Source organism: Leucopleurus acutus (genome assembly GCF_964270905.1).
Source record: "Leucopleurus acutus genome assembly, chromosome: 16".
NCBI lineage: Eukaryota > Metazoa > Chordata > Mammalia > Artiodactyla > Delphinidae > Leucopleurus > Leucopleurus acutus.
Genome location: NC_139158.1, coordinates 62,316,585 through 62,344,558, shown reverse-complemented (window position 1 = coordinate 62,344,558; position 27,974 = coordinate 62,316,585). Strand labels below are relative to the sequence as shown.

Sequence of the window (27,974 nt, the reverse complement as noted above, 5' to 3'; positions counted from 1 at the left end):
TCCTACCCTCAATGCAGTATATTTTCTACATAGCAGCCACTTTATATGCAAAGAAAGTGGAAGTCAGCAGGGGGGACTGACTTGGCCATGGCTATCACGGTAAGCATCGGAGCCTTAATGTGAACCAGCCAGTCTGACTTTGAATTAGTCAGTCAGTGTTAAGAATAGGACTTTGGGATCAGACTGACCTGCGGGTGGATCCCAGTTCTGCCATACCCTAGTTATGTGAGCTTCAGCACTCGACTACCTTTTTGTATTTTCAGTTTTCTCACCTGTAACTTGGGCCAATAATAACCTCATAGAGTTCTAATGAGGTGTCGAAGAGGCCAGTTGTAGCAGGGGTTGTCAGGCCGCCCAGAGCCTTGGTAATTCAGAATGCTGGAGTCAGTGACTGCATTTTATTGATAGAGGTTTTTCTCCCAAACCACAGCCTTCCCTGCATAGGCAGAGTAGAAGCACTGAGGAATTAACACATGTAGGGGTATACTTCCACCATGGCTGGTAGTATATAACTACCCCAGCTTCCTCTCCGTTTGGGTGAAATAATTCTGAGGTCTGTGTCTTACACTGTTTCCTAGAGCTCCCCAACAGAATGAAGACCCAGATGCCCACCTGGCTTGATAACACCCTCCTTATTGGCTGTCTCCCCTGTCTCATTCCCTGAGTTACCTTATCAGCGTCTCCTGTGATCACCTGCCTGCACTCAAGTCCTTTTTTCAAGGTCTGCTTCTGGCGAACCCAAACTAATACATAAAGCAGTCATTTGTTCATTCAACAAGTATTTATTAAGGCCTCCTATGAATCAGACTCTGTGCTACGTCCTGGGGATATTGCCGTGAACATGACAGAATGTGTTGCTCCTCTCAGGGAGCTGAATGTCTAGGAAAGAGGCAATGGCAAGTAAACAAAAAATGCTATCATTTTGGATAGTGACAAATACTGAGAAGAAAATGATGTGATAGTGATGGGAGCCTTTTACATGGGGTGGTCAGAGAGGGCCTCTCTGGAGAGCTGAAGGATGAGAAGGCACCAGCCTTGAAACAATTTGGGGGAACATTCCAGAGAGAATGTTCAAAGTACAAAGGCTCTGAGATAAACATGTGCTTGGGGTATTGAAGGAGCAAAATAAAATTGTGTAGTTGAAATATAGTTAATTAGAACATGCTAGGAGAAGTAAATAGTAAGAAATAAATAAGTAGGTTGGAGAAGTAAAAAGTAAGCAGTAGCCAGATCATGCAGGTCCTAGGACACAGTAGGAAATCTGGATTTTATTGCAAAGGCAATGGCAAGCCACTGGGAGTTTTCAGCAGAGGAATGATGTGATCTGAGTTGTCTTGTTTTTTTGTTTGTTTGTTTTGTTTTGCTTTCTTCCTGCTGCACTGCACAGCTTTCAGGATCTTAGTTCCCCAACCAAGGATGGAGATTGAATCCAGGCCCACCTCAGTGAAACTGCGGAGTCCTAACCACTGGACCGCCAGGGAATTCCCATGATCTGAGTTAAGAAAACAAACTCTCTTAGGCTCTGTGTGGGAAATAGTTGGTAGGAGACTAGGTTAAGGGCAGAAGCAAGGAGGCCAGTTAGCAGGCTATTGCTGTCCTTTCTGATGAGATGATGGTGGCCTGGGCTAGAGTTGCAGCAGCAGAAGAAAGGGAGAATGGGAAGTGGATAGATTTAAGACATTTTGGAGTTAGAGCTGACAAAACTTTGCTGATAGACTGAGTGTGAAGATTGAGGGAGAGGAAACAAAAAATGACTCAGTTTCTCCTAGTGCAACTGGGAGGATGCTTGGGTCATTTACTGAGATGGGCAAGACTGGGCAGACACAGGTTTTGGGTTAGGATGTGTACGAAGAAATGAAGAGTTCTGTATTGAGTTACAGACGGTCGATAGGTACCCAAGGGGAGGTGCCCCATAGACAGTGGAACTATGTGTCTGTGACTCCAGGGGTTGGGAGGGGGGTTCTATGCTGGAAACGTGAACTGGGAAATCTTTAACCTATAACGCAGCACTGTCCAATAGAAATAGAAAGCGAGCCACGTAAATAATTAAAATTTTCCCAGTAGCCACATGAAAAAAGTAAAAAGAAACAGATGAAACTAACTTAAATAATATACTCATTTAAACCAATAAATCCCAAATATTATCTCAGCACCTAGTCAATATAAAAATTATCGAGGAGGCAGCTGGCATCCTTTCTTCGACATCCGGTGTGTATTTTACATTTAGAACACATTTAACTCGCACTCGCCACATTTCAAGCGCTCAGTTGCCACCTGCCGGCTAGGGGTTACCGCTTGGTTCAGCTCACCAGTGGAGGGTTTTCAAAGCCAGGAGCTTGGACCCACCGGGACAGTAGAGAAGACGCCCTTCCGCCGGACGGAGCGCCCCGGACGGAAATTGGAGGCGGAACGGAAGTTGCGCGTGTGCGTGCGCAGCCGCAGACAGCTGAGCCGGGAGCTTGCCTACTGAGAGGAGCTTCCGCGGCTGGACGCCAGGCTTTCGGGCAGCGGTAGGTGAGCGGAGCGCCGGCGGAGGTCGCTTGCGCCCTCGGCCACGCCCCACGTCTGGGACTGGAGGGGCGGCGGTGCCCCGGGAATGCGCGGTGTTCAAGGGGAGGTTGGCGCGGTGGTTACAGCGCGGACCCTGGAGTTCGGCTGTCGGGGTTCGCACTCCAGCCCCGCTTCCTACTCGTTTATGACCTTGGACAAGTCAGCCCTCTTTCCTCTGAGCTTTAGCTTTGTCACCTGTGAAGTGAGGATGATAGTAGAACCTGCCTCACAGTTGCTGTGAGGATTAAATAAGGTAATCCATGAAAAGCGCTTAGCACCACGCCTGACACATTGTAATCACCAATGAAGTGGGATGCTTTATTGTTTATGTTGAGATGAGGCTATTGTCTCATCGTTATTGTCGACTAATTAATGTGGGCCCCCACCGAGGCCCCCTACATTGTGCTATGCAAGCATTTTGTTCGTATTGTCACATTTGATCCTCACAACAGACATGGAGATAGGTGCTGTAATAGGTACTATTATTCCCATTTTACACATGAGGAAATGGAAGCTCCCAGAACTTAAGACGCTTCCACGTGCCCAAAGTTACCTGGTGAGGCAGCAGTTGGGTCAGACTCTGTCTCTCGCGTCTTAACCACAATGCTCTATACCCACCATCAAAGGAGGTGTGGGCTGCAGTTGTGCAGTTACTGAAGACTTACTGTATGCCAAGTTAGGTTTTAACATCTTTAATTCTCACAACACCTCTGAGAGGTGGGTATTATTTTTATCCTTATTTTACAGATGTGAAATTGGTGGCTCAGAGGTGGGAATTTGACTTTCCTGAGGTCACACAACAAGTAAGGGGCAGAAACGGGTGACTTTAAAGTTCACACTAAAAGTCTGCTGTTCTCTGTCACTTGAAAGTAGGTTGGCATTGCTCCTGCCTAAAATGCTGGTAGCATGTACAGCAGGTGATCGGGTTGGAGAAGTAACAGGCCACATCTGCTCATTTTACATGTATAGCACCTGCCATGTTACTAGAATGGGAGATACTAAGAATATAGAAATGAATGAGATTTGTTCCCTGCTTTCAGAGACCTCCGGCTTACAAGAGATAAGCAGTAATTAACAGCAAAGTGTGATGAGTCTTGTGATAGTTATAAGGAGGCTTTGGGAACCTAGGGGAGGACCTCTAGACTTTGGCGGTGGTGGCCAGGAAAGGCTTCCAGGAGGAAGCAGAGACCTAAAAGTAGTGTAGGAGTTGGCCACATCAGTTGAGCGAAGATACACTAGCCAGAGAAAACAGCATGTGTAAAAGCCTGGAAGCTAGTGAAGATCAGTACAAAGATGTCTGGTATGGCTGGAGTGAGGTAGTCAGGCTGGAGATGTGGGGTCCATTAAGAATATGTGGTGGAAAGTAAGTCTCCACCTTTTGTACTTTGAGTCACCTAGGTTCCTTCCTGGGAGGCACCCACTCTTTCTTATGCATTCTAGAGATACTGTGTGCATTTATAAATAAGTACCTGAATATTCATGTCTTCTTTCCTACACAGATTTGTGGATGGCCCGCTATATCTAGTATAGCACTTTGCTTCTTTGATTTTTTGTCATGTATAGATTCAACCTCACTTTCTAACAGTTGGATCTTATTCCATTGTATGGATGTACTGTGACTTATTTAACTAGTCCCCTATGGGTGACATTTAGATCTTTCCCGTTTCTTTGCTATTAGAAACACTGCTGCATCAAATATCCTTATGCATAGGTTATTTTGCACATGAGTCTATCTGTAGGATAAATACCTAGGAATGGAACTACTTGGTCAAAGAGTTTTTGTGTGTGTGTGTTTTTTTTAATTAATTTTTATTGGAGTATAGTTGACTTACAGTATTGTGTTAGTTTCTGCTGTATAGCAAAGTGAATCAGTTATACATATACATATATTCACTTTTTTAGATTCTTTTCCCATGTAGGTCATTACAGAGTACTGAGTAGAGTTCCCTGTGCTGTACAGTAGGTTCTTATTAGTTATCTAGGGTTTATGTGTCTGTAATTTTGATGGAAGGTGGCAAATTGCTCTCTGTAAAGGTTGTGCCATTTTCCATCTCTCTCCCCCAGCCATATGTGAGAGAGTCTGGGTGGGAAGTTTGAAGGGCAGTAATCTGAGACTCTTGGAGGTCGAAAGTAGTCACCGATCAGGCATATGGTGCCCCCATGTTAGATACTTTACTTTTGAAGGAACCCAAAAGAAGATGCCCTCAGTAAATGGTTTTCACAGTGTGGGGAGGCGGTGTAGCAAGGTGGCTAGGGACACAGGCTTTGTTGTAATAGAGACCTTTATTTGAATCCCGACTCTGCTGCTTACCGGCTGTGGGAGCTTAGGTAAGTCCCTCAGCCTTTCTGTCTATTTCCTTCTCTCTGAATGGGGATAATAATAGTGTCTGTTGCCTATGTTACTCAGGATGCTGTGAAGGTTTAAAGAGCTGATACACTTAAAGCCCTTGGAACTGTTCCTGGCACAAGGTGCTACCTTGTTATTTTGTCAGGGCTTCTCATTTCATCTCTACCACCCCTTTGTTTTGAAAACAGACTACCTGGATTTGCGTCTTATCTCTGGCACTTCTTTGTGTGATATTTGGCAAGTTGCCTCAGTTTTTTCACCTGTAAAATATTATTAAGGGGACAATATTATTAAGAGTACCTTCCTGGGTTTTTGTGAGGATTAAATGTATTAATACACTTGGAAGTGCTTAGAGCAGTGCCCTGTATATAGTGTTCAATAAATGTTGGTGATATCTGTCATTCTCTTGCAGTCTTTGGGCTGTTTTAGTGCCATGCATCCTTTACAGTGTGTCCTCCAAGCACAGAGATGTCTGAGGTGGGGGCCCTTGACCTCTGTGTCCTGGCTGCTGCTTAGGACCTGCAGGGCACACAGTGGTGTCCGCAGCTCTGCAGGTCCCAGTCCAGAGAGGCAGCAGGAGGATGGAGTTTGGAAGGATTTCAGCTCCAGGCTGGCCACTGGACCGACTTTTCAGCATTTTTTAAGAAGTGCTTCAGTTCCTCAAGAGAAACCGTCTACTCCAGATGTGGAGGACCCACCCCCATATCTCACAGTGGATGATCTTTTAGGAAGGCAGAGAAAAGGTTGGTTTTACTTTACTTCTCTTTGGACTTCCTGCTTTACTCCTTTCCAGTATCTGTAGTCTGATTCTTTCTTTCTTTATTTTTTTGGCTACGTTGGGTCTTCATTTCTGCACGCGGGCTTTCTGGGCTACTCTTGACTGCGGGGTGCGGGCTTCTGATTGCAGCGGCTTCTCTTTGTTGCAGAGCATGGGCTCTAGGCATGCGGACTTCAGTAGTTGCAGCACGCGGGCTTCAGTAGTTGTGGTGCGTGGGCTCAGTAGTTGCAGCATGAGGGCTCCAGGGCACGCAGGCTTCAGTAGTTGTGACGCATGGGCTTAGTTGCTCCATGGCATATGGGATCTTCCTGGACCAGAGCTCGAACCCATGTCCCCTGGGTTGGCAGGCAGATTCTTAACCACGGTGCCACCAGGGATGTCCGATAGTCTGATTCTTAACAGGTCTTTTATTACAGACGTGGCTTTGGAGGGTTAACAGAGTGGGAAGGCTGCTAAGTTATGGAATTGTCAGACTCTACCAAGTAACAATAATATAAAGGAACTTATAGTTTTGGTACACGCAACTTGTGGGTAGAAGTCCTGGGTAGTCCTCTTTTTGGTTACCTTTGGAAACCCTTATGATCTCTATTCTGATTTTTAGATCATCCTAAGTTATAAGGTAGGTTTCATAATTGGTGCTGTAGAAAATCATTATGCTTAGGCAGAGGTCTTCTGAGAAACATAATGCACTCAGTTAAAATGCCTTAAAAAGATGTTTGAGGGCTTCTCTGGTGGCACAGTGGTTAAGTATCCACCTGCCAATGCAAGGGACACGGGTTCGAGCCCTGGCCTGGGAAGATCCCACATGCCGTGGAGCAACTAAGCCCATGCGCCACTACTACTGAGCCTGCGCTCTAGAGCCCATGAGCCACAACTACTGAGCCTGCATGCCACAGCTACTGAAGCCTGCGTGCCTAGAGCCCGTGCTCCGCAGCAAGAGAAGCCACGACAGTGAGAAGCGCGCACACCACAACGAAGAGTAGCCCCCGCTCACCGCAACTAGAGGAAGCCCGCACACAGCAATGAAGACCCAATACAGCCAAAAAAAAAAAAAAGGTTGAAGAGACATTAAGAGACAACCAGATCTCTCCCCTTTTGCACTGTTTCAAAAAAAATTTCCCTTTATAATTCTTAATGATTTGGTTGCAGTCATATGGTGCAAATTATTTGTAATGTGCTATTTTCATTTAATAGTCTTCCAAATACTAGTCTTAATAATTAAATTTAAAAACATTGGTGCAAAATATCACATGCTGTACCATAATGTTTTCCAATTGTTGGGACATTAGGTTGTTTCAAAAATTTTTATATTATAAATAACACTATAATAAGTGCCTCATATATATGTATACAGATACATGCATATATAGATAGCTTCTTTAAAAATTTTATTCTGGAATAAATTTCTAGGAGTTGAATTGGTAAATCAAGGAGTCTGTATACCTTGTGACTCCTGCTCAGTATTTTGTGGTCCTTTAAAATTTGTTGTTCCCTTCAGTGTCTCCCTGACATAAGTTTGGTGTTTTCTTTTTTTATACAAGGGAAGTGAGTCAAGGAAGGTTTAAAAAAAAATCCTGATTGTTTCTTTTTTTAAAAAATTACTGATCTTTTCTATTGGTTTTCATGTGATTATCCTTCAACTTTTAACTCCATTTAGAATTTATTTGGGTTTGTAGATTAAAGTGCGTTAGTGGGCACAGGGGTTGAAATAGGAATTTAGTTTGAAGGGTCTTACTACGGTGTGAAATTGAGGTTCTTATAACTTTGTGAAAATGTGTTTTATGTCATGTTAGCCATGCTTACTTTCACTTAAGACGTTTGAAGTTACTATAGGAAGTTGCCTCATTTTTATTTTGTGGCTTTATGTACCCTCTGGCCACTGCTGCTCCCTCCAGAGTCTGGAGAACCTCATTTTGAGAAGGAGGAGTGTAACATATGGATTTTTTAAAAAATAAATTTATTTGTTTTATTTATTTATTATTTTTGGCTGCGTTGGGTCTTCGTTGCTATGCGTGGGCTTCTCATTACAGTGGCTCCTCTTGTTGCGGAGCACGGGCTCTAGGCACACGGGCTTCAGTAGTTGTGGCTTGCAAGCTCTAGAGCATAGGCTCAGTAGTTGTGGCTCGTGGGCTCTAGAGCACAGGCTCAGTAGTTGTGGCTCACGGGCTTAGTTGCTCCGCAGCATCTTCCCGGGCCAGGGCTTGAACCCGTGTCCCCTGCATTGGCAGGCGGATTCTTAACCACTGCGCCACCAGGGAAGCCCTAATATGGATTTAAATTTATTTCCCCCAGGTTGATAATTATTGTCAACTAGTTCTCCCTTTTCTAGTTGTTTTTATAACCATATTTCCTGATTCTCAGGTGCATGTTTTCTCCATTTTTAAATGATACGGCTTGTAGTTGGTGTGTGTATATAATGTAGTATTTCTTTTGTTCTGAAAGGCTGTCATTAATTTGGGGGTACATCTGGCAATTAATGATGCCTTAGAATTGAGGCAACAGGGGACTTAGCAGCTAACCAGTTGCCTCAGGTGTTTCTGGGGCATTTGGGGAGGAGCCCTTTTGAGACATGCCTTTTCATCTGCCTACAGTGGAATTGCCCTCTCATTGCAGTCTACCTTGAGACCTATGGCTGCCAGATGAATGTGAATGACACAGAGATAGCCTGGTCCATCTTACAGAAGAGTGGCTACCTCCGGACCAGTAACCTTCAGGAGGTACACACATTTCCTGCTTCCCCTTGTTTCCTGGGCGAGATTCTGCATGTGTGCCAGTTCTTGGGTGAAGTTTCATGAGCAGGCTGTGGCCTAGTGACAGTGAGTTCCCTTGAGGAAAGTGCAGTGTGGGACCGAGCTGTACTTTTGTTGCAGTTATTTTTGAAACTTTTAAGGTAGTGCTCACCTTCAGGCAAGGAACTAGGTTAAAAATGGGCCGTGAGGAGGGGAATGGGGAGTTAGTGTTTAATGGGTACAGGTTTTAGTTGGGGAAGTTGAAATAGTTGTGGAGGTTGATGGTGGTGATAGCTGCACAGCAGTGTGAATGTACATAATGCTATTGAACTGTACACTTAAAAATGGTTAAAATGGTAAATTTTATGTTATGTGTGTTTCACCACAATCTGAAAAAAAAAAGGGCTGTGGGCAGTGATTCTAAAAGGTTAATTTCAAAGATCATAATTTTCTTTTTTTTCCTTGCTCTCCACCCAGGCTGATGTGGTCCTCCTTGTCACATGTTCTATCAGGTGGGAATTTGTTCTTTACCTAGAGAGTGAATATATCTTATATAATAATGCCAGAGCCAACGGTGCCAGGCTGGCCCTACCTATGGAGAGGAGCCAGTGGATTTGCAGTTTTACACCAGTGGAGATAGTAATGGTAGAATGTCAGGTCTTGTACTGAGTACTATACGTGCACTAACTAATTCTCACAACAACCCTATGAGGTAGGTGCTGTTATCAAACTCATTTTATTGATGAGGAAACCGAGAGTGTGCTGAGTTGCCCAACTTTTCCTTGGGTTTTTCTTGCAGCCAATGGCACATGTTTATGATGTACCTCACATCATAAGGGCTAGGTACCGTCAGTGGTCAGGGACAGAGTTCTTCTGAACAGAGATGGGTGGCATCCATCAGAAGTGAACATACCCTGTTCATTACTTTGTCTCTGTGTACAAGGTATGTTGGTGTTATGTTTCCTCAGCTGGCTATACTATCAATTAATTAATCCAGCATTTTTGTCCTGAGGGTCTTTGCTGCAAGACATTGGACTAGGTTCTTTGAGAGATTCCGAAATGAACCCTTCCTCCATGGCGCCTGACTTTAAGGAGTCTGGTCTGATATGGGAACTAAGACACATACACAAATAGCTCTAACATCTGGCAGAAAGCACTAGGTAAAAAAATCAAACAGTAAAAAGAAATTGCTGAGTACAGGGAATAGAATAGTTAAAGTGACAGGAGAACAAACTCTCCAACAGAGGAGAGTTGGGGAGGGCTTTTTGGAGTAGATTGTTTTTGATTTTGGCTTAAAGGCTTGTCAGGATTTGGAGATGTGCAGGGAGGGCATCATTCTAGGAATAGTTTTGGCCACACCGCATGGCTTTCAGGATCTTAGTTCCCCAACCAGGGATCGAACCTGTGTCTTTGCAGTGAAAGCGTGGAGTCTTAACCATTGTACTGCCAGGGAATTCCCATTCTTCCCATTGTCTTGCTCTTTTAGATTGCTTTGTAGTTTATTTTCAGGTTCAGGTCTACCTTTTTTGACCTCTGCAGGGAGAAGGCTGAACAGACCATCTGGAATCGTTTACATCAGCTCAAATCCTTGAAGTCAAAACGGCTCCGCTCCCGAGTGCCTCTGAGGATTGGGATTCTAGGTATCTGGTAATTTGCAGATTTTGTGAGTTTTGTGAGACTTGGGCTCCATGTAGCTTTATATGCTAGGATTTCCCTTAGAGGCTGGATTCCCACTGGTGAAGAAATCTTATACAATCTTATACATGCCGTTCAACTCTTACACTTAATGTCAGAGGCTGTAGGATTAAATGAGATAAAGCTCATAAGAGGGCTTTTCTTAGTGCCTTAAAGTAATAGGTACTGTACTCAGAAAGTGATCTGTCCTTACTAGTCTGATGGGGCTCATGGTGGCACAGAGTAGTGGATAGGAGAGAGTTTGGAGTCTGAAGGGGCAGCTTGAATTTACCACGTAGGCACCTTTTATCTTGACTCCTGAAGCATGAGCAAGTGAAGATCTAATTATTCACTGACCAGTATAATAGCCACTAGTCACATGTGGTCATTTAAATTTAATTACACTTAAATAATATTAAAAATTCACTTCTTCAGTCTCACTAGCCACATATCGACTGCTCAGTAGCCACACTTGACTAGTGCTACCAGTTTGAACAGTGTAGATACAGCACATTACCATTGTCTTAGAACGTTCTATTGGACAGCTCTGGTATAGATAGCTGGGAGGAATATTTCAAAAATAAATATTCTGTACCCTCATGGTCCCAGAATTTAGTCAATGTACTTAACCTTAAAATAGACTGTGTCCATTGTGGAATAGTTAAATTAATTCTTCTTGATGATGGGTCGAAACACAGGTTGGAGCATATCCTTTATTACATAGATTAATGTACTGAGTGATGCAGGAGGATGGAAAGATTAGCTAGAATGTTTTGTTCCATTCCAGTTCCTTCATTGTAGAAGCCCCTGGGTATATATCTGTTAGGAATGTCAGAAATCCCCCAAATAGGTTTTTTCTTTTAATTGTGGTAAAGTATATGTAACATAAAGTTTACCATTTGGACCCCTTTTAGATGTACAGTTCAGTGGTATTAAGTACATTCACATTGTTGTGCAGCCATCACCTCCGTCCATTTCAGGAACTTTTTCATCTTCCCAAACTGAAACTCCACACCAATTAAGTAATGACTCCCCATTCCTCCCTCACTTCAGTCCCTGGCAACCACCATTCTACTCTCTGCCTCTGTGAATTTTACTGCTCTGGGTACTTCATATAAATGGAATCATACAACATTTTGGTGACTGGCTTTTTTCACTTAGCATAATACCCTCAAGGTTCATCCAGGCTGTAGCTTGTGTCAGAATTTCCTTCCTTTTTAAGGCTGAATAATATTCCATTGTATATATCACATCTGTTTATGGACGCTCGGATTGCTTCCACTTTTTGGCTATTGTGAATGATGCTGCTATACACAGTTGTACAGCCAAGAATAGTTCTTAAACCAGTGTTTTTAAAGATTTTTTTTTTTAAATAAAATGAGTTTTTTAATTGTATAGTTTTACTAATAGTGGTATTCTTGTTTATGGAAGATACCAGTGTAGATGGATAACTCATTTCGTATAGGTTTTAATAAGTATTATGGGCAACAAGAGGGATAAAGTGTGTAAGTGCAGATGTATATAAATAAGTTTTATTTTAATAAATAAGTTCCTGACACAAAATAGTTTTTATTTGTAGCACCAAGTAATTTTCAATTGAAAAAAGAGTTGGTTCATGTCTAGAAAGGTTTTTGGATGGTGGTTTCATTTTTTCCAGGCATTTAATTGAATTGCTATAGAGCTCTTTTCCTGTGGTTTTCTTATATAGGAATATGCAGGTTCCAGAGGTATAGAAGTGTTGGGCAAATTTGAGGGATGCTGCTAAACTCTTAGAGAAGTTTCTGTGACCTGGTCTCTGATCCAGCTGGAGAGAATGTGTACTAAAAAGAAGTGAGACGAGATGAATTTGGGAACAGGTCTTAGCTTACTTCTTTTCCCTCCCAGGCTGCATGGCTGAGAGATTGAAGGAGGAGATCCTCAACAGAGAGAAAATGGTGGATATTTTGGCTGGTCCAGATGCCTACAGGGACCTTCCTCGGCTGCTTGCTGTTGCCGAGTCAGGCCAGCAAGCTGCCAATGTTCTGCTCTCTATGGATGAGACCTATGCTGATGTCTTGCCAGTCCAGATGAGCCCCAGTGCCACTTCTGCTTTTGTGTGAGTCACTGACCAAGAGATGGGGAGTCAGCTTCTCCTTTCTTACTTTTAAAATAACATGTTAATTTTATTACATTAAAAAAATTAATGCACATAGTACAAAAAACTGAAGACAAAAGATGGTATAGTAAGACTCCCTCACACCTGTCATCCTCAGTCTCCTAGGCTCCCTCTCAGAGGCAGCCATGTTAGGAGTTTCTTATATAATCCTTTCAGAGGTATTCTTTGCACATGCATTCATGTATATAATATGGAATCTTTCCTACCCTCCCTTCTGTACTCTTATTATTTTTTTCACTTAAAATATCTAGGGCTTTCAGGATCTTTTTTTCCCCTCCTCTGATCTTTTAAGTTAAAAAAAGAAGATCTGATGACAAAATAGTTCATGTTTGTTGAAGAATATGTGGAAAGATAGAAAAACATAAAGAAGAGAGTAAGAATTACCTATACTCCTACCAGCTAATGATAAACACTATTATCAGTTTGGTGTGTATCACTCTGTTCTTTCTTCTGTGTTTGTATGTGTATGCTTTGTGTATATTTATTTATAAAAATTGGCTCTTGGTGTACTTGGTTTTATAACCTTTTCATATTTAAAATAATGTACATTTGTTATGTCATGAAATTTTCTCTAACAGATTGGCAAATAGGCTTATAGCCTATTTTTGTAAATAAAGTTTTATTGTAATACAGCCATACCCATTTGTTTATATATTGTCTGTGGCTGCTTTTGCCACTACAATATCAGAATTGAGTAGTTGTGAGGAGGATGAGTCTACTGTATAGTCTGCAAAACCTCAAATATTTACCATCTGGTTTTTTACGGAAAAAGTTTGCCAACCTCTCATTTTAATGGCTGTCCAATACTCTGTTGTTGGAATGCTTTATAAAAATTAATAGCTAACATTTATTTAACAGTCCTTCAGTGAACATCTTTACTATACATCTATCCATCATTATTTCCTTAAGATAAATTTAGGCTTTCATATACATGATGCAATGAAAGAGGGTGATGTAACTTAGATACTTAGCATTTGGATCAGGAATGAGTGAGAGATGCAGAACCTTGTGTTTTAAATCCAAGGTCTCCATTCCTAATACACTCTTTTTTTTTTTTTTTTTTTGTGGTACACGGGCCTCTCACTGTTGTGGTCTCTCCTGTTGCGGAGCACAGGCTCCGGACGCGCAGGCTCAGTGGCCATGGCTCACGGGCCTAGCTGCTCCACGGCATGTGGGATCTTCCCGGACCAGGGCACGAACCCCTGTCCCCTGCATCGGCAGGCAGACTCAACCACTGTGCCACCAGGGAAGCCCCCTAATACACTCTTTATAGTATTTATTTTTTTCTGGTCTAGATTTAAAGAGTTCAAAAATATGTAAATATAAACAGTAGAAAGTCCAGGTGTGGTACGTCTGCAACCCGTTCGTTCACCACTGCGGTCCCTTAGGGTAACCACTGCATCCACCAGTTACAGTTTGGTTTATATCCTGTGATTAACACATAATAATTTTTTTTTTTTTTTGGCCGTGTTTTGCAACTTGTGGGATCTCATTTCCCCGACCAGGGATTGAACCCAGGCCACGGCAGTGAAAGCCTGGAATCCTAACCACTAGGCCACCAGGGAACTCCCCATAATAGTTTTTAAAGATAAAAAATGTCTGCTTTATTGCGTCTTAGATCTCTGATTGGTCCAGTGTGAGCCTGTTGCCAAGAGAATTCAGAGCCAAAGGATAATGCCAAGGGAGCTGCTCCTTGGGTTGGACCAGGCCATCCTGCTCCTGTTACTAAGTTCTGGTGCTTTCCTCCCCAGGTCTATCATGCGAGGCTGTGACAACATGTGCAGCTACTGCATTGTTCCTTTCACACGTGGCCGGGAGAGGAGTCGGCCTGTTGCCTCCATTCTAGAGGAAGTGAGGAAGCTTTCTGAGCAGGTGAAAAATTCTCCAGCCCTTCTTACTCTGAGCGTGTTTGTGGGAGGATGAGGACAACCTTTCTAGTTTTGCAGCCTGTGCTGTCTCTAAGCTGTACAAGTTTAGAACCATACCTGGCCAGAAGGAAATACCTGGGTATACATCTTGGGTTTGCTGCCCAGGAATTATAGGCAGATCCACTGAGAGGTTTGCTTGGGCTGCAGCACAGTAGAATGGAGAGAGCATGAGTCAGATGATTGTGAATTCTGGCTCCACCATTCTCTGGCTTGATGCCCTGGCATAGGTCACTTAACTATCTTCTTCAAAACATAGTTTCCCCATCTATGAAAAGAGGGTAGATACCTTCTTTGCTAGGTTATTGGAAGGACTGTTACTGGAAGGACAGTTGTTACTGGCACTTAGTAAGTTTTCAGAGAATGATTTATTAGTCTATCTTTGTATTCTAGGCTATTCCCAAATCTCTTGTTCATTTTATCACTGAGCCAGCTCACTGGTTGAGGGACAGAGGTTAGGTGAGGGTAGTGAATCAGATCAGAGGCCAGAGGGGAGATATCTCCTGCCTTCCTCCTATTGGGAGCTGGTCCCTCAGCCCTTGAGGTCTCTCCCTAACCCTAGGCCCTAATTTTCCAGCCCTGCAAAAGAGGACAATAGGTGGGAATACAGAGCTTTTCTTCCACTTGAGTCTCTGTGTTTTCTTACTTGCTTGGCTTAGGAACCATGGGAAGCTAGCCCCTGCTCCAGTTCTAAGTCAACAGTTTGCCTTTGTTTGTGCACTCGGGCACGCTCTCTTCTCTTCTCCCATCCCCCGATCCTCAGTTCCCTGATTCGGTCTCTGGCTGCTTACAGGCACTGTGAGTATTCTTCATACCTTACCTCACCCAGTGCTATCCAAAGTGGTCTAAAGTGGTCTCCTTCCTCTCCCCTTCCAGCTCCCCAATAGTACCAAAACTCACTCCTTTGGTATGGAGATATTCTGTTTAAATAGACTGAGGTGATGACAAAAACCCCCTAACTTTTCTAGGGTATTTGCATATAAAAGAAGGAACTTAATAACATTAAAGTGAATCTTAGTGAATTCAAAGACACTGACTTATGAAAAATTAAGATTCTGCATTGTGTGTGTGTTTTTAAAAATTAATTAATTAATTTGGCTGCATCGGGTCTTAGTTGTGGCACTTGGGACCTTCGTTGTGGGATGCAGGATCTTTTGTTGCAGCGCGTGGGCTTAGTTGCCCCGCAGCATGTGGGATCTTAGTTCCCTGACCAGGGATTGAACCTGTGTCCCCTGCAGTGGAAGCGTGGAGTCCCACCCACTGGACTGCCCGGGAAGTCCCTGAAATTTAATAATTGTTACATTTTGCTATATTTACTTTACTTTTTTTGTTGTTAAGTATCTCAGAGTACAGCATGACATTTCACCCTTAAGTGATTGTGCATCCCTAAAAAAAAATAAGGATATTTTCAATACCATTAATTCCTCTAAGAGGATTAACAAAAAATGCTAAATATCTTTTCATTTTAGTCCACGCATATTCAAATTTTCCCAATTGTCCCATAACATTTTGCATTTGGTCATTACATCTCTTTATATGTGTGTGTTTTACTTAGTTTTATATCTCACTATCTTTTTAAAAAAATTTCTGGTTTGGAATAACTTCAAACTTTTCTGTAAGAAAAGTTGCAAAGATAGTTACGTCTAATGTTAACATCTCACTTAACTTTGGTACATTTCTTACAACTAAAAGATTAGCATTGGTATATTATTGTTAACTAACTTCAGACTTTATTCTGATTTTGCCAGTTTCCCCACTAATGTCTTCTTTCTGGATCCAGTCCAGGATCCATGTTGCATTTAGTATACCCTGTTTTTTTAAGCTAACATTATGTCACAACTTGTAAAAATAAATAGTCTTTATGGAGACTCAGGTTTTGACAGTTAAATGCATTGCATGGTCCTGGAGTGGGATTCTAATCAGGGGGAAAAAATGTTTTAAAAAATTACATATGTGGGCTTCCCTGGTGGCGCAGTGGTTGAGAGTCCGCCTGCCGATGTAGGGGACACGGGTTCGTGCCCCGGTCTGGGAAGATACCATATGCCGCGGAGCGGCCGGGCCCGTGAGCCATGGCCGCTGAGCCTGCGCGTCCGGAGCCTGTGCTCCGCAACAGGAGAGGCCAGAGCAGTGAGAGGCTCGCATACTGCAAAAAAAAAAAAAAATTATATATTTTAATGTGATTGTGATGTCATTGCCTAAGCAAGGTTGTATCCTGTCTGTGATAGTGTGAACATTTTCTCATGTCATTAACAGCTTTTAATTTATTTTTGTAGTTGTGTGGCCTTCCTTGGTATGGATGCACTATGATTTACTTGTAGGACAGCAGCTTTCAATTTGCTTTCAGTTCTTCCTCTGTTAAAACAGTGCTGTGTAGAAGTACATCTCTATGCATTAATCTTTGTCCATCTTCATAGTTATATCCATAAGATAAATTTCTAGACATTCTGTTGCTGAATAAAGATTAAGAAAAAACTTATAAAGGACATAGGACAGTTGGTGAAAATTTGGCTTATGGAATGTGGATTAGATAATATTATCATTATTTCTGATTTTGATAATTGTCCTGTGACTACTATTATATAAGAAAATATTCCTATATGCTGAAATATTTAGAAGTAAAAGAGTATGATGTTTGCAACTTATTCTCAGAAGACTTAGAAAAATGTGTGCTTGCGTGTGTGTGTAGAGAGACAAAGTATATACATGAGGTGTGAATGTGAATAATAAAGAAATAGGACACAGTGTTAACAGTTATTGAATCTGGGCAAATAGTATATGGGAGTTTTTTTTTTTAATTAAAAATAAATAAATTATTTATTTATTTATTTGGCTGTGTTGGGTCTTAGATGTGGCATGTGGGATCTTTTCATTGTGGCGCATGGGCTCTTTGTTGCGGTGTGCGGGTTTCTCTCTAGTTGTGGCACGCGGGCTCCAGAGCACTTGGGCTCAGTAGTTATGGCACGTGGGCTCTCCAGTTGTGGTGCATGGGCTCCAGAGTGCGCGAGCTCAGTAGTTGCAGTGCGGGCTTAGTTGCCCCACAGCATGTGGCATCTTAATTCCCTGACCAGGGATCGAACCTGCTTCCCTAGCATTGGAAGGCGGATTCTTAACCACTGGACCACCAGGGAAGTCCTGGTAGTTTTTTACACCATTGCAGTTTTTCTATAAGTTTGAAGTTATGTCAAAATAAAATTATAAAAAATAGTCTTTATAGAAACGAAACCATTATTCTTCTTTCTGAACTTTTACAATGCAAATTTTCAAACAGACAGGTTGAAAGACTAGTCTAATAAACATGATTATTAACATTTTGTCATATGTCCTTTATCTGCCTATCTCTGTAGATATATAAATATATTTTTTTGAACCATTTGAAAGTAAGTGGTAGTCATCAGGCCACTTTGCCCTGCATCCGTCAGTATGTATCTTCTCAGAATAAAGAATTTTCCCCTTCATAACCATAATACCATTATCATTTGTAGGAAATTTAACAATTAACTAATATTCTCTAACACACAGCCCATATTCAAAATTTATTAATTTATCCAAAAATATCTTGTTACTGTTCTGTTTTCAAACCAAGATCCCATCAAGATTTGTACAGTTTTGTTTGATTGTATTGTAATATTTCTTCAAACTCTCTTAATCTAAAACAGTCCTTTCACTTTTTTGTTGTGTGTCTTAAATGATGCATTAGACATGTCTGGGTTTGGCTGATTGCTTCCTCATGTTGTCATTTAAAATATTGCCCTGAATTCTGGTAAACTGGAAGTTAGGTGTAAAAGCTTGATGGGATTTAGACTAAATGTTTTTGGCAAGAATACTTCATAGGTGATGGTTATATAACATTCAGTGGACAGAATGGTGTCATAACTTGATTTTGGGTGTTATAAATTAACCATTGTTATTGAACATGGGGCTTGAATCCAGCTTTTTTGCTATTCTAAAAAATGCTTTGAAGATTTTTTACATAAGGTTTTATTCTGAAGTTCATTTCTTCAGACAAGGTGCCCAAGCATGAAATTATTGGGTTAAAGACAGAGTACATTTATGGATGGCTCTTGGTAGGTTTAGCTAATTTTACTTAGAGATTTGGTATGAAGCTGCCAAACATGTTTTAAAATTGCTTCCAGTACATTTATTTTCCCTTTTTCAGGGGCTGAAAGAAGTGACACTCCTTGGTCAGAATGTTAATAGTTTTCGGGACACTTCAGAGGTCCAGTTCAACAATGCAGTGTCCACCAACCTTAGCCGTGGCTTTTCTACCAACTATAAAGCCAAGCAAGGGGGCCTTCGTTTTGCTTACCTTCTGGATCAGGTCTCCAGAATAGATCCTGAAATGAGGATTCGTTTCACTTCTCCCCACCCCAAGGACTTTCCTGATGAGGTGAGTATTGAGAGTTTAGTGTGTCGAACTGACATCAGTATCCTTAAGCATGCCAAAGGCTGCAGCCAGTAGCATGCAGCAGAGGCATCCGTCCTCAGAGGATCAGGGGATCCTGTGGTGTATTACTATATATTGCCCTCTGAATCTACCCATCCTTTGGAAAGATTTGAAGTCTCCCAAGGTGGGGGCAAGTAAAGGACTGATACTAAGACCACCAGTGGGACCATGAGGGCTGTGCGGAGAGAGGTTTTATTACAGGATGTTGTGGGAAGGACAGGTGGCGGGCAGTGTGATGCAGTGTGAAACAGTCTAGACTTTGGCCTCAGAGCTGAGTTCAGTCCTGGCTCTTCCACTGCTTTACCAGTAGGGGTGACCTTTTCAACTTGTCATCTTTGTTTGTAAAATGGTTAATAATCACTTCCTGCTTTGGGTTATTGAGAAGTAGATATAACAGGTAGAACGTACTCGGCAATGTGCTTGGCATGTAGTATGTAGCTCATGTGTGAAACCGTTTTTGGAAGTTTTTTGTGTTGGTGAAATGTCTGTCTTTTGGCCCCACCCCTACTTTTTCCCTTCTGTGTTATTTGTCTTATTGAGTTGTGAAAGTTCTTTATGTATTCTTGATACAAATCATTTGTCAGTTTTTTTTTTTCAGGTATTTTCTCCTAGTTTTAGTTTTTTTTTTTTTTTTGCGGTGCACGGGCCTCTCACTGTCGTGGCCTCTCCCGTTGCGGAGCACAGGCTCCGGACGCGCCGGCTCAGTGGCCATGGCTCATGGGCCCAGCTGCTCCGTGGCATGTGGGATCTTCCTGGACTGGGGCACGAACCCGTGTCCCCTGCATCGGCAGGCGGACTCTCAACCACTGCGCCACCAGGGAAGCCCTAGTTTTAGTTTCTTGATGATACCTTTTAAAGTGGCTAATTAGTTTGTAAGCTGGATGAAACAAATGCTGTTTTTCCTTTCTGGCCTCTGTTGGCACTACCCCTGTATAGCCCCATGGCTTGAATCTGACCTCTGCTTACTTTCTTCACTCCTTGAAAGCAGAGGTGCTATCAGGTGAAATGTCTGGGACAGACAGAACGTAGGTTGAGCAAAAGTAAAGATTTTCGGTAATTTATGTGTTTGGTTTAGTCAGCTTCTTAATTCTCAAAAATTAACCTTGGTGGAGAAACAGTAGGGGGTGGTATTCCTTTCCGCAAGATTCTTTGGTGTGACTTTGATGACCTTTAATGTGTTCTATTTGATCAGGTTCTGCAGCTGATTCACGAGAGGGACAATATCTGTAAACAGATCCACCTACCAGCCCAGAGTGGAAGCAGCCGTGTATTGGAGGCCATGCGGAGGGGGTCAGACTTGCTTGCGGGGGGGGCATCCCATACCTTTCCATGTTTCCTTAAGGACCAAGCAGTGTCTAAGAACCTAGTGTAGTGTGTGGCACACAGTAGCTGCTCACTAAATATTTATTACATGAATAAACCCATGGACATTATAACTTGCTTCTGTTCATTCTATAAGTATAGACTGAGGACTAGATCACTCATTTCATTTGTTTAGCATGTGTTTTATTAAGCACCTACTGTGTGGCACGCTGAGATTTTAATCCTTTAGCTTTTAACATTAAAGGTTTTTAGGTCTTAGAATTTAAATATAGCTCCATGTATTCACTCACTTTGGGAATAGTAAGTATAGCAAAGATAAGACTGAAAGGATCATGTGACAAATGGCAAGCTGTATGGAACTAGTAATTTCCTTGTATTCCACATTGGCAAAGAGTTTTAGAGATATTAAATGTTAATTTGTCTTCATTTCTTAGTTAAATAAAAACATCTATTTAGAGTAATTTATGTTCTTGAATTAAAATTTTATAGGCTTTGGATTAGGTTATAGTACAGGATTTGGATCAAAAGGACTCTTCTGGATACTTACTCTTGTACTGTCCTATGTGAATGAGAAGTAATTACATGTGATTAGTTCATAGTGCTATCTTCTTATAGCATTCATTTAAAGAAGATTGGTTCATCTAAGCGTTTTCTTTTTGTTCTTTATTGCAGATATTCAAGAGAAGCTTATGTGGAATTAATTCATCATATCAGAGAGTCTATCCCAGGTACATTTAAGAAACATATTTTGCTGAGCACATTACTCTACCAGTGACCCCAGTCTTCTTGGTCAGATACAGGCAACACCTGTGGTAGTACATTGTGTCACCTTTCTCACTTCTTTTGCTCCTCTTCCTTTCTCTCTTTCTCTTCTTTCCGATTTTTTAATATCTTGGTCTTGCTAGATATACTCAGAGGTGTGGATTAGCTTGTGGCCTCAGGTACTAAAGGGATTCCTTTTCTATAGTCTTTGTGTTTCTGAACACATGAGAGAAACCTCGTTCCTGCTCGTTAGCTGGCAAAGTTATAGTCTAAATTAGTTCTGATTTGGGAGCAATTGATATTTTTAAAAATGTGTACTTAGAGGTAATTCCTTTCTTGTTATCATAACCCTTACTCCCCTTTCTCTTTTCCCTTCCTCCAAATAAAATTACTCTGTAAGTCTTTTAGTTTAGATTTGTTGACAATGTCTACATTGTTTTACAAATTTCTAATTATTGTAACTTGTGTTCTGTACCAATACTTTCATTTGGATGGGACAGGGTAGTGTGGAGGTTCTCTGGGCTGCAGTTTTCTCATCTGTAACATGGAGTTAATAGTACTCACCTTATTGGATTGTTGGGATACTTAAATAAATTAAAGTGTGTTGGAACATTGTGTTTAACTTCAAAAGTATATGTTTGGATGAGGTACTGAAACATTCTTCATGATAGATCGCATGCTGGGTCATGCAAACCATGGGAAATTTAAGAAAACTGAAGTCATATCAAGCATCTTTTCTAGCCACGACATTGTGAGATTAGAAATCAACTACAAGAAAAAAACTGTAAAAAACACAAACACATGGAGGCTAAAAAATGGATTGCTGAAGAAATCAAAGAGGAAATCAAAAAATTCCTAGATACAAATGAAAATGAAAACATGACGATCTAAAACTTTTGGGACACAGCAAAAGCAGTTCTAAGAGGGAAGTTTATTTATTTATTTAAAATTATTTATTTATTTTTATTTGTTTGTGCCGGGGCTTAGTTGCGGCAGGTGGGCTCCTTAGTTGCGGTTCACTGGCTCCTTAGTTGGAGCACGCGGGCTCCTTAGTTGTGGCATGTGAACTCTTAGTTGTGGCATGTGTGTGGGATCTAGTTCCCTGACCAGGGATCGAACCCGGGCCCCCAGCATTGGGAGCGCAGAGTCCTAACCACTGTGGCACCAGGGAAGTCCCTAAGAGGGAAGTTTATAGCAATATAATTTTACCTTAGGAGACAAGAAAAACCTCAAACCACCTAACCTTACATCAGAAGCAACTAGAGAAAGGAGAACAAACAAAACCCATAGTTAGTAGAAGGAAAGAAATCTTAAAGATCAGAGCAGAAATAAATGAAATAGAGATGAAGAAAACAACAGAAAAGATAAACTAAACCTGGTTCTTTGAAAAGATAAACAAAATTGATAAACCTTTGGCTTATATATAAGAATATAAGGGAAAGGGCTCAAATAAATAAAATCAGAAATGAGGGAATTCCCTGGCAATCCGGTGGTTAGGACTCCTTGATTCCACTGCAGGGAGCAAGGGTTTGTTCCTGGTTGGGGAACTAAGATCCCTAAGATTCCATATGCCATGTGGCACAGCCAAAAAAAAAGAAATGAAAATGAAGAAGTTACAACTGATACCACAGAAATACAAAGGATCATAAGAGACTACTACAAGCAACTATATGGCAATAAAATGGACAACCTAGAAGAAATGGATGAGTTCTTAGAAAGGTAAAATCTTCCAAGTCTGAACCAGGAAGAAGTAAAATATGAACAGACCAATTGCAAGTACTGAAATTGAAACTGTGATTAAAAAACTTCCAACAAGGGACTTCCCTGGTGGCACAGTGGTTAAGAATCCACATGCCAAAGCAGGGGATGGAGGTTTGAGCCCTGGTCCGGGAAGATCCCACATGCCCTGGAGCAACTAAGCCCGTGTGCCACATCTACTGAGCCTGTGCTCTAGAGCCTGTGGGCCACAGCTGCTGAGCCCATGTGCCACAACTGCTGAAGCCCATGTGCCTAGAGCCTGTGCTCCACAACGGGAGAGGGCACTGCAATGAGAAGCCTGCACCCTGCAACGAAGAGTAGCCCCTGCTTGCCACAACTGGAGAAAGCCTGCACACAACAACGAAGACCCAACGCAGCAATAAATAAATAGATAGATAGATAGATAGACAGACAGACAAACCCACCCCCGAAACTTCCAACAAACAAAAATCCAGGACCAGCTGGCTTCACAGGCAGATTCTGTCAAACATTTAGAGAAGAGTTAACACTTATCCTTTTTATCCTTCTGAAACTATTCCAAAAAATTGCAGAGGAAGGAACACTCCCAAACTCATTTTGTGAGGCCACCATCACCCTGATTCCAAAACCAAAGATACCACAAAAAGAAAATTACAGGCCAATATCACTGATGAACATAGACGCAAAAATCCTCAACAAAATACTAGCAAACTGAATCCAACAGTACATTGAAAGGATCATATACCATGATCAAGTGGGATTTATCCCAGGGATGTAAGGATTTTTTTCAGTATCCACAAATCAGTGTGATATACCACATTAAGAAACTGAAGAGTAGGGGCTTCCCTGGTGGCGCAGTGGTTGAGTGAGAGGCCCACAGTGAGAGGCCTGCGTACCGCAAAAAAAAAAAAAAGAAACTGAAGAGTACAAACCATGTGATCATTTCAGTAGATGCAGAAAAAGCTTTTGACAAAATTCTACACCCATTTGTGATAAAAGCTCTCCAGAAAGTGGGCATAGAGGGAACCTAACAACATAATAAAGGCTATATATGACAAACCCACAGCTAACATCATACTTAAGGGTGAAAAGCTGAAAGCATTTCCTCTAAGATCAGGAACAAGACACTTTTTTTGTTTTTTTTTGTGGTACGTGAGCCTCTCACTGTTGTGGCCTCTTCTGTTGCGGAGCACAGGCTCCGGATGCACAGGCTCAGCGGCCATGGATCATGGGCCCAGCTGCTCGGCGGCATGTGGGATCTTCCCAGACCGGGGCACGAACCTGTGTCCCCTGCATTGGCAGGCGGACTCCCAACCACTGCGCCACCAGGGAACCCCAAGGAACAAGACACTTTTATTCAGCATAGTTTTGGAAGTCCTAGCCATGGCAATCAGAGAAGAAAAAGAGATAAAAGGAATCCAGATTGGAAAAGAAGAAGTAAAACTGTCACTGTTTGCAGATGACATGATGCTACACACAAAAAATCCAAAGATGCTACCAGAAAACTACTAGAGCTCATCAATGAATGTGGTAAAGTTGCTGGGTACAAAATTAATGTACAGAAATCTGTTGTATTTCTATACACTAGCAACAAAAGATCAGAAAGAGAAATTAAACAATCCCATTTACCATTGCATCAAAAAGAATAAAATACCTAGAAATAAACCTACCTAAGGGGCAAAAGACCTGTACTCTGAAAACTATAAAACACTATAAGATGAAAGTTAAGAAACTATAAGATCAAAGAAATTGAAGATGACACAAACAGATGGAAAGATATACCGCGTTCTTGGATTGGAAGAATCAATATTGTCAAAATGATTATACTACCCAAGGCAATCTACAGATTCAGTGCAATCCCTATCAAATTACCAATGGCGTTTTTCTCTGAACTAGAACAAGCAATTTTAAAATTTATATGGAAACATAAAAGATGCCGAATAGCCAAAGCAATCCTGAGAAAGAAAAATGGAGCTGGAGGAATCAAGCTCCCTGACTTCAGACTATACTACAAACTTACAGTCATCAAAACAGTATGGTACTGGCACAAAAACAGAAATATAGATCATTGGAACAGGATAGAAAGCCCAGAAATAAATGCACACATCTATGGTCAATTAATCTATGACAAAGGAGGTAAGAATATACAGTGGAGAAAAGACAGTCTCTTCAGTAAGTGGTGCTGGGAAAACTGGACAGCTACATGTAAAATAATGAAATTAGAACATTCTCTAACACCATACACAAAAATAAACTCAAAATGGATTAAAGACCCAAATGTAAGACTGGATACTATAAAACTTTTAGAGGAAAACATAGGCAGGACACTCTTTGACATACATGGCAGCAGTATCTTTTTTTGGGCCATGCCACATGGCTTGAGAGATCTTAGTTCCCCAACCAAGGATTGAACCCAGGCTATGGCAGTGAAAGCGCCAAGTCCTAACCACTGGACCACCAGGGAATTCCTGCAGCAATATCTTTTTCGGATCCACTTCCTAAAGTAATGAAGATAAAAACAAAAATAAACAAATGGGAGCTAATTCAACTTAAAAAGCTTTTGTACAGCAAAGGAAACCGTAAACGAAAAGACAAGCCACAGAATGGGAGAAAATATTTGCAAATGAAGCGACCGACAAGAGATTAATCTCCAAGATAGACAAACAGCTCATGCAGCTTAGTATCAAAAAACAAACAGCCCAATCCAAAAATGGGCAGAAGACTTAAATAGACATTTCTCCATAGAAGACATACAGATGGCCAAAGAGCACATGAAAAGCTGCTCAACATTGCTAATTGTCAGAGAAATGCAAATCAAAACTACAATAAGGTATCACCTTACACTGGTCAGAATGGCCATCATCAAAAAATCTTCTGACAATAAATGCTGGAGAGAGTGTGGAGAAAAGGGAGCCCTCCTACACTGTTGATGATAATGTAAATTGGTACAGCTACTGTGGAGACAGCCATATGGAGACAACCACTACGGAGACAACCTCCATATTGGTACAACCAGTTTGGATGTTCCTTAAAAAACTATAGAGCTTCCATATGATCCAGTAATCTTACTCCTGGGCATATATCCGAAGAAAACCATAATTCGAAAAGATGCATGCACCCCAGTGTTCATTGCAGCATTATTTACAGTATCCAAGACATGGAAGCAACCTAAATGTCCATCGACAGGAATGGATAAAGAGGGTGTGGTACATATATACAATGGAATATTACTCAGCCATAAAAAAGAATGAAATAATGCCATTTGCAGCACTGTGGATGGACCAAGAGTTTATCATACTAAGTGCAGTAAGTCAGACAAAGACAAATAACATATGATGTCAATTATAAGTGGAATTCATAAAATAGATAATCAACAAGGACCTACTGTATAGCACAGGGAACTCTACTCAGTATTCTGTAATAACCTAAATATATGGGAAAAGAATCTGAAAAAGAATGGATATATGTATGTGTAAAACTGAATCACTTTGCTGTGCACCTGAAACTGACACAACATTGTAAATCAAATATACCCCAATATAAGATAAAAATTAAATTAAAAAAAAAGTTAAAGCAGGACAAATTTGAAAATACGGACTCCTACTGTGTCCCTAAATCCAATATTTGTAGTGAAAAATATCTTTTCTAGCACTGAGGGGAATGTAGACTGAGAAGCCAGGCTCTGGCATGGGAACCTTGTTGATGAGCAGGCCCTTTACCTCCTTGCTCTATAATAACTGTTCCGTTTTACTTGCACACGGGTTGGCTAGCTCCAGGGAGGGCCTTACAGTCTCTATCCTTCCCTCCGTAATCCACAGGTACCAAAGGCTTCTCTTGAAGGTAAACAGCAGTGACATGCTGTCTTTTGTTGTGCGTCACAGGTGTGAGCCTCAGCAGCGATTTCATTGCTGGCTTTTGTGGTGAGACGGAGGAAGATCACCTCCAGACAGTGTCTTTGCTTCAGGAAGTTCAGTACAACATGGGCTTCCTTTTTGCCTATAGCATGAGACAGGTGAGCCCTGGGCTGGGGGAGGAGCTACTTCTATGCTGAGACTGACATCATTCCCGACCAATTTCTGGTCGATTGTGGACAGCTGGGAAGAAAAGAAAGTGGCAGCGAGGCTGTCCTTGAGAAACCACAAGGATCTTACCATTCATTTCTTTATTTTTTCTAATAAACCTGTCTACCCTTTTATACAGTTCAGCAATTTGAGATGAAAAACAATTGTGCTAATATTCCTCTTCATTAGAATATTTAAAATTACGTTTAGGTTGTTCAGAATTTGAAAGTGGAGGGAGGGGCACTGTTCTCTTTAAAAGAAACCGAAAATCTTTTATTAATATGCAGAACTTCTGTTTTGGCCAACAGATGTGATTTGTTTTACAGAGGCTCCTTGTTGCCCTCCTAGCCATCCTCAGCCTTTTTTTTTTTTTTTTCTCGGTACGCGGACCTCTCACTGTTGTGGCCTCTCCCGTTGCGGAGCACAGGCTCCAGATGCGCAGGCTCAGCAGCCATGGCTCACAGGCCCAGCCGCTCCGTGGCATGTGGGATCTTCCCAGACCGGGGCACGAACCCGTGTCCCCTGCATCGGCAGGCGGACTCTTAACCACTGCGCCACCAGGGAAGCCCGAGAAATTCTTTTTAATGCTAGAGTTGGGAAGTGAGTTTTTAGTGTGAGGTGGAAGCATATCCTATGGGCATTGAATATGAGTGTTTACTTGGAGTCTAATTCCTAGATTAGGGTTAAGGTCCTAGAGGCTTAATCAAGTAGCATAGTGGATGAGAACAAGCACTCACATTGTGCCTTTCCCATTTAATAATGTGTGACCTTGGGAAAAGTTTTTGCTTTCTTCATCTGTGAAAAGGGATAACATAAATACCAACCTCATCAGGTTATTTTGAGATTTAAGATAATATATATAAAGCACTTAAAATAGTGTTTTATAATAGTTAAGTGCACAGTAGAGGTTAGTTGTTAATAAGACAGAATAGAGTAAATCCTGTAAGAGAATTCTGTTTTAGAATTCTCTACCCATTCTTCATTTCCCTCTGGATGTGGTAGTTCTCTTAAAGGCAGAGTGGTTTGAATGTCTAGACTTTGGTGTATAGACTTTCCACTTTTGTCTAGCTCAGTGGTTCTCCAACTCCATTATGAGCTGCGTACCTAAAGATATATATAAAGTGTGTGTGTTTATATATATAAACATGTATGTACACTATGATTTTGGATGATTTAAAAGGTTTTCAAGGATACATTTTCTTTTCTTTTTTTTTTGACTGGGTAAAACCTGAGTGTGGTATAAAATTCAAAAGGTCAAAATAGTATGCAGTGCAAAGCAGTTGTTTTTTCTTCCTGGGTTGCCTAGTTTTTCAGTTCCTTCCCTGAAGGCAACTGCTTTTAGCAACTACTTCTTTAACCTTCCAGAGACATCTCATGTATTTATAAATATATTTATTTGTATACTTTCTACATCAAAGTTATTATACATGTTGATCTGTGCCTTGCTTATTTCTGTTCAGAGTATATTTTGGAGAGCAATCATATCTGT

General features: G+C 41.4%; 1 protein-coding gene across 5 annotated transcripts in view; it reads left to right on the top strand.

Moving 5' to 3' along the window:
- Nucleotides 1–2,437: 2,437 nt before the first annotated feature.
- Nucleotides 2,438–27,974, top strand: part of CDK5RAP1 (CDK5RAP1 mitochondrial tRNA methylthiotransferase) — a 64,179-nt gene continuing 38,642 nt past the window's right edge. For 3 of the 5 annotated variants that reach the window (XR_014326819.1, XR_014326820.1, XM_082857565.1), the window contains exons 1-10: nucleotides 5,262–5,640; nucleotides 8,289–8,392; nucleotides 8,882–8,916; nucleotides 9,944–10,044; nucleotides 11,963–12,173; nucleotides 13,985–14,105; nucleotides 18,315–18,545; nucleotides 19,795–19,892; nucleotides 20,598–20,653; nucleotides 26,306–26,436. Coding sequence is in view for 3 of the 5 variants with exons in the window: in XM_082857565.1 (XP_082713691.1) it covers nucleotides 5,280–5,640; nucleotides 8,289–8,392; nucleotides 8,882–8,916; nucleotides 9,944–10,044; nucleotides 11,963–12,173; nucleotides 13,985–14,105; nucleotides 18,315–18,545; nucleotides 19,795–19,892; nucleotides 20,598–20,653; nucleotides 26,306–26,436 (1,449 nt within the window). In the remaining 2 variants the exon portion in view is untranslated. Of the gene's footprint in view, nucleotides 2,511–5,261; nucleotides 5,641–8,266; nucleotides 8,393–8,881; nucleotides 8,917–9,943; nucleotides 10,045–11,962; nucleotides 12,174–13,984; nucleotides 14,106–18,314; nucleotides 18,546–19,794; nucleotides 19,893–20,597; nucleotides 20,654–26,305; nucleotides 26,437–27,974 lie in introns of those variants that run through there. The other 2 variants (XM_082857566.1, XM_082857567.1) reach the window with 2 other exon arrangements.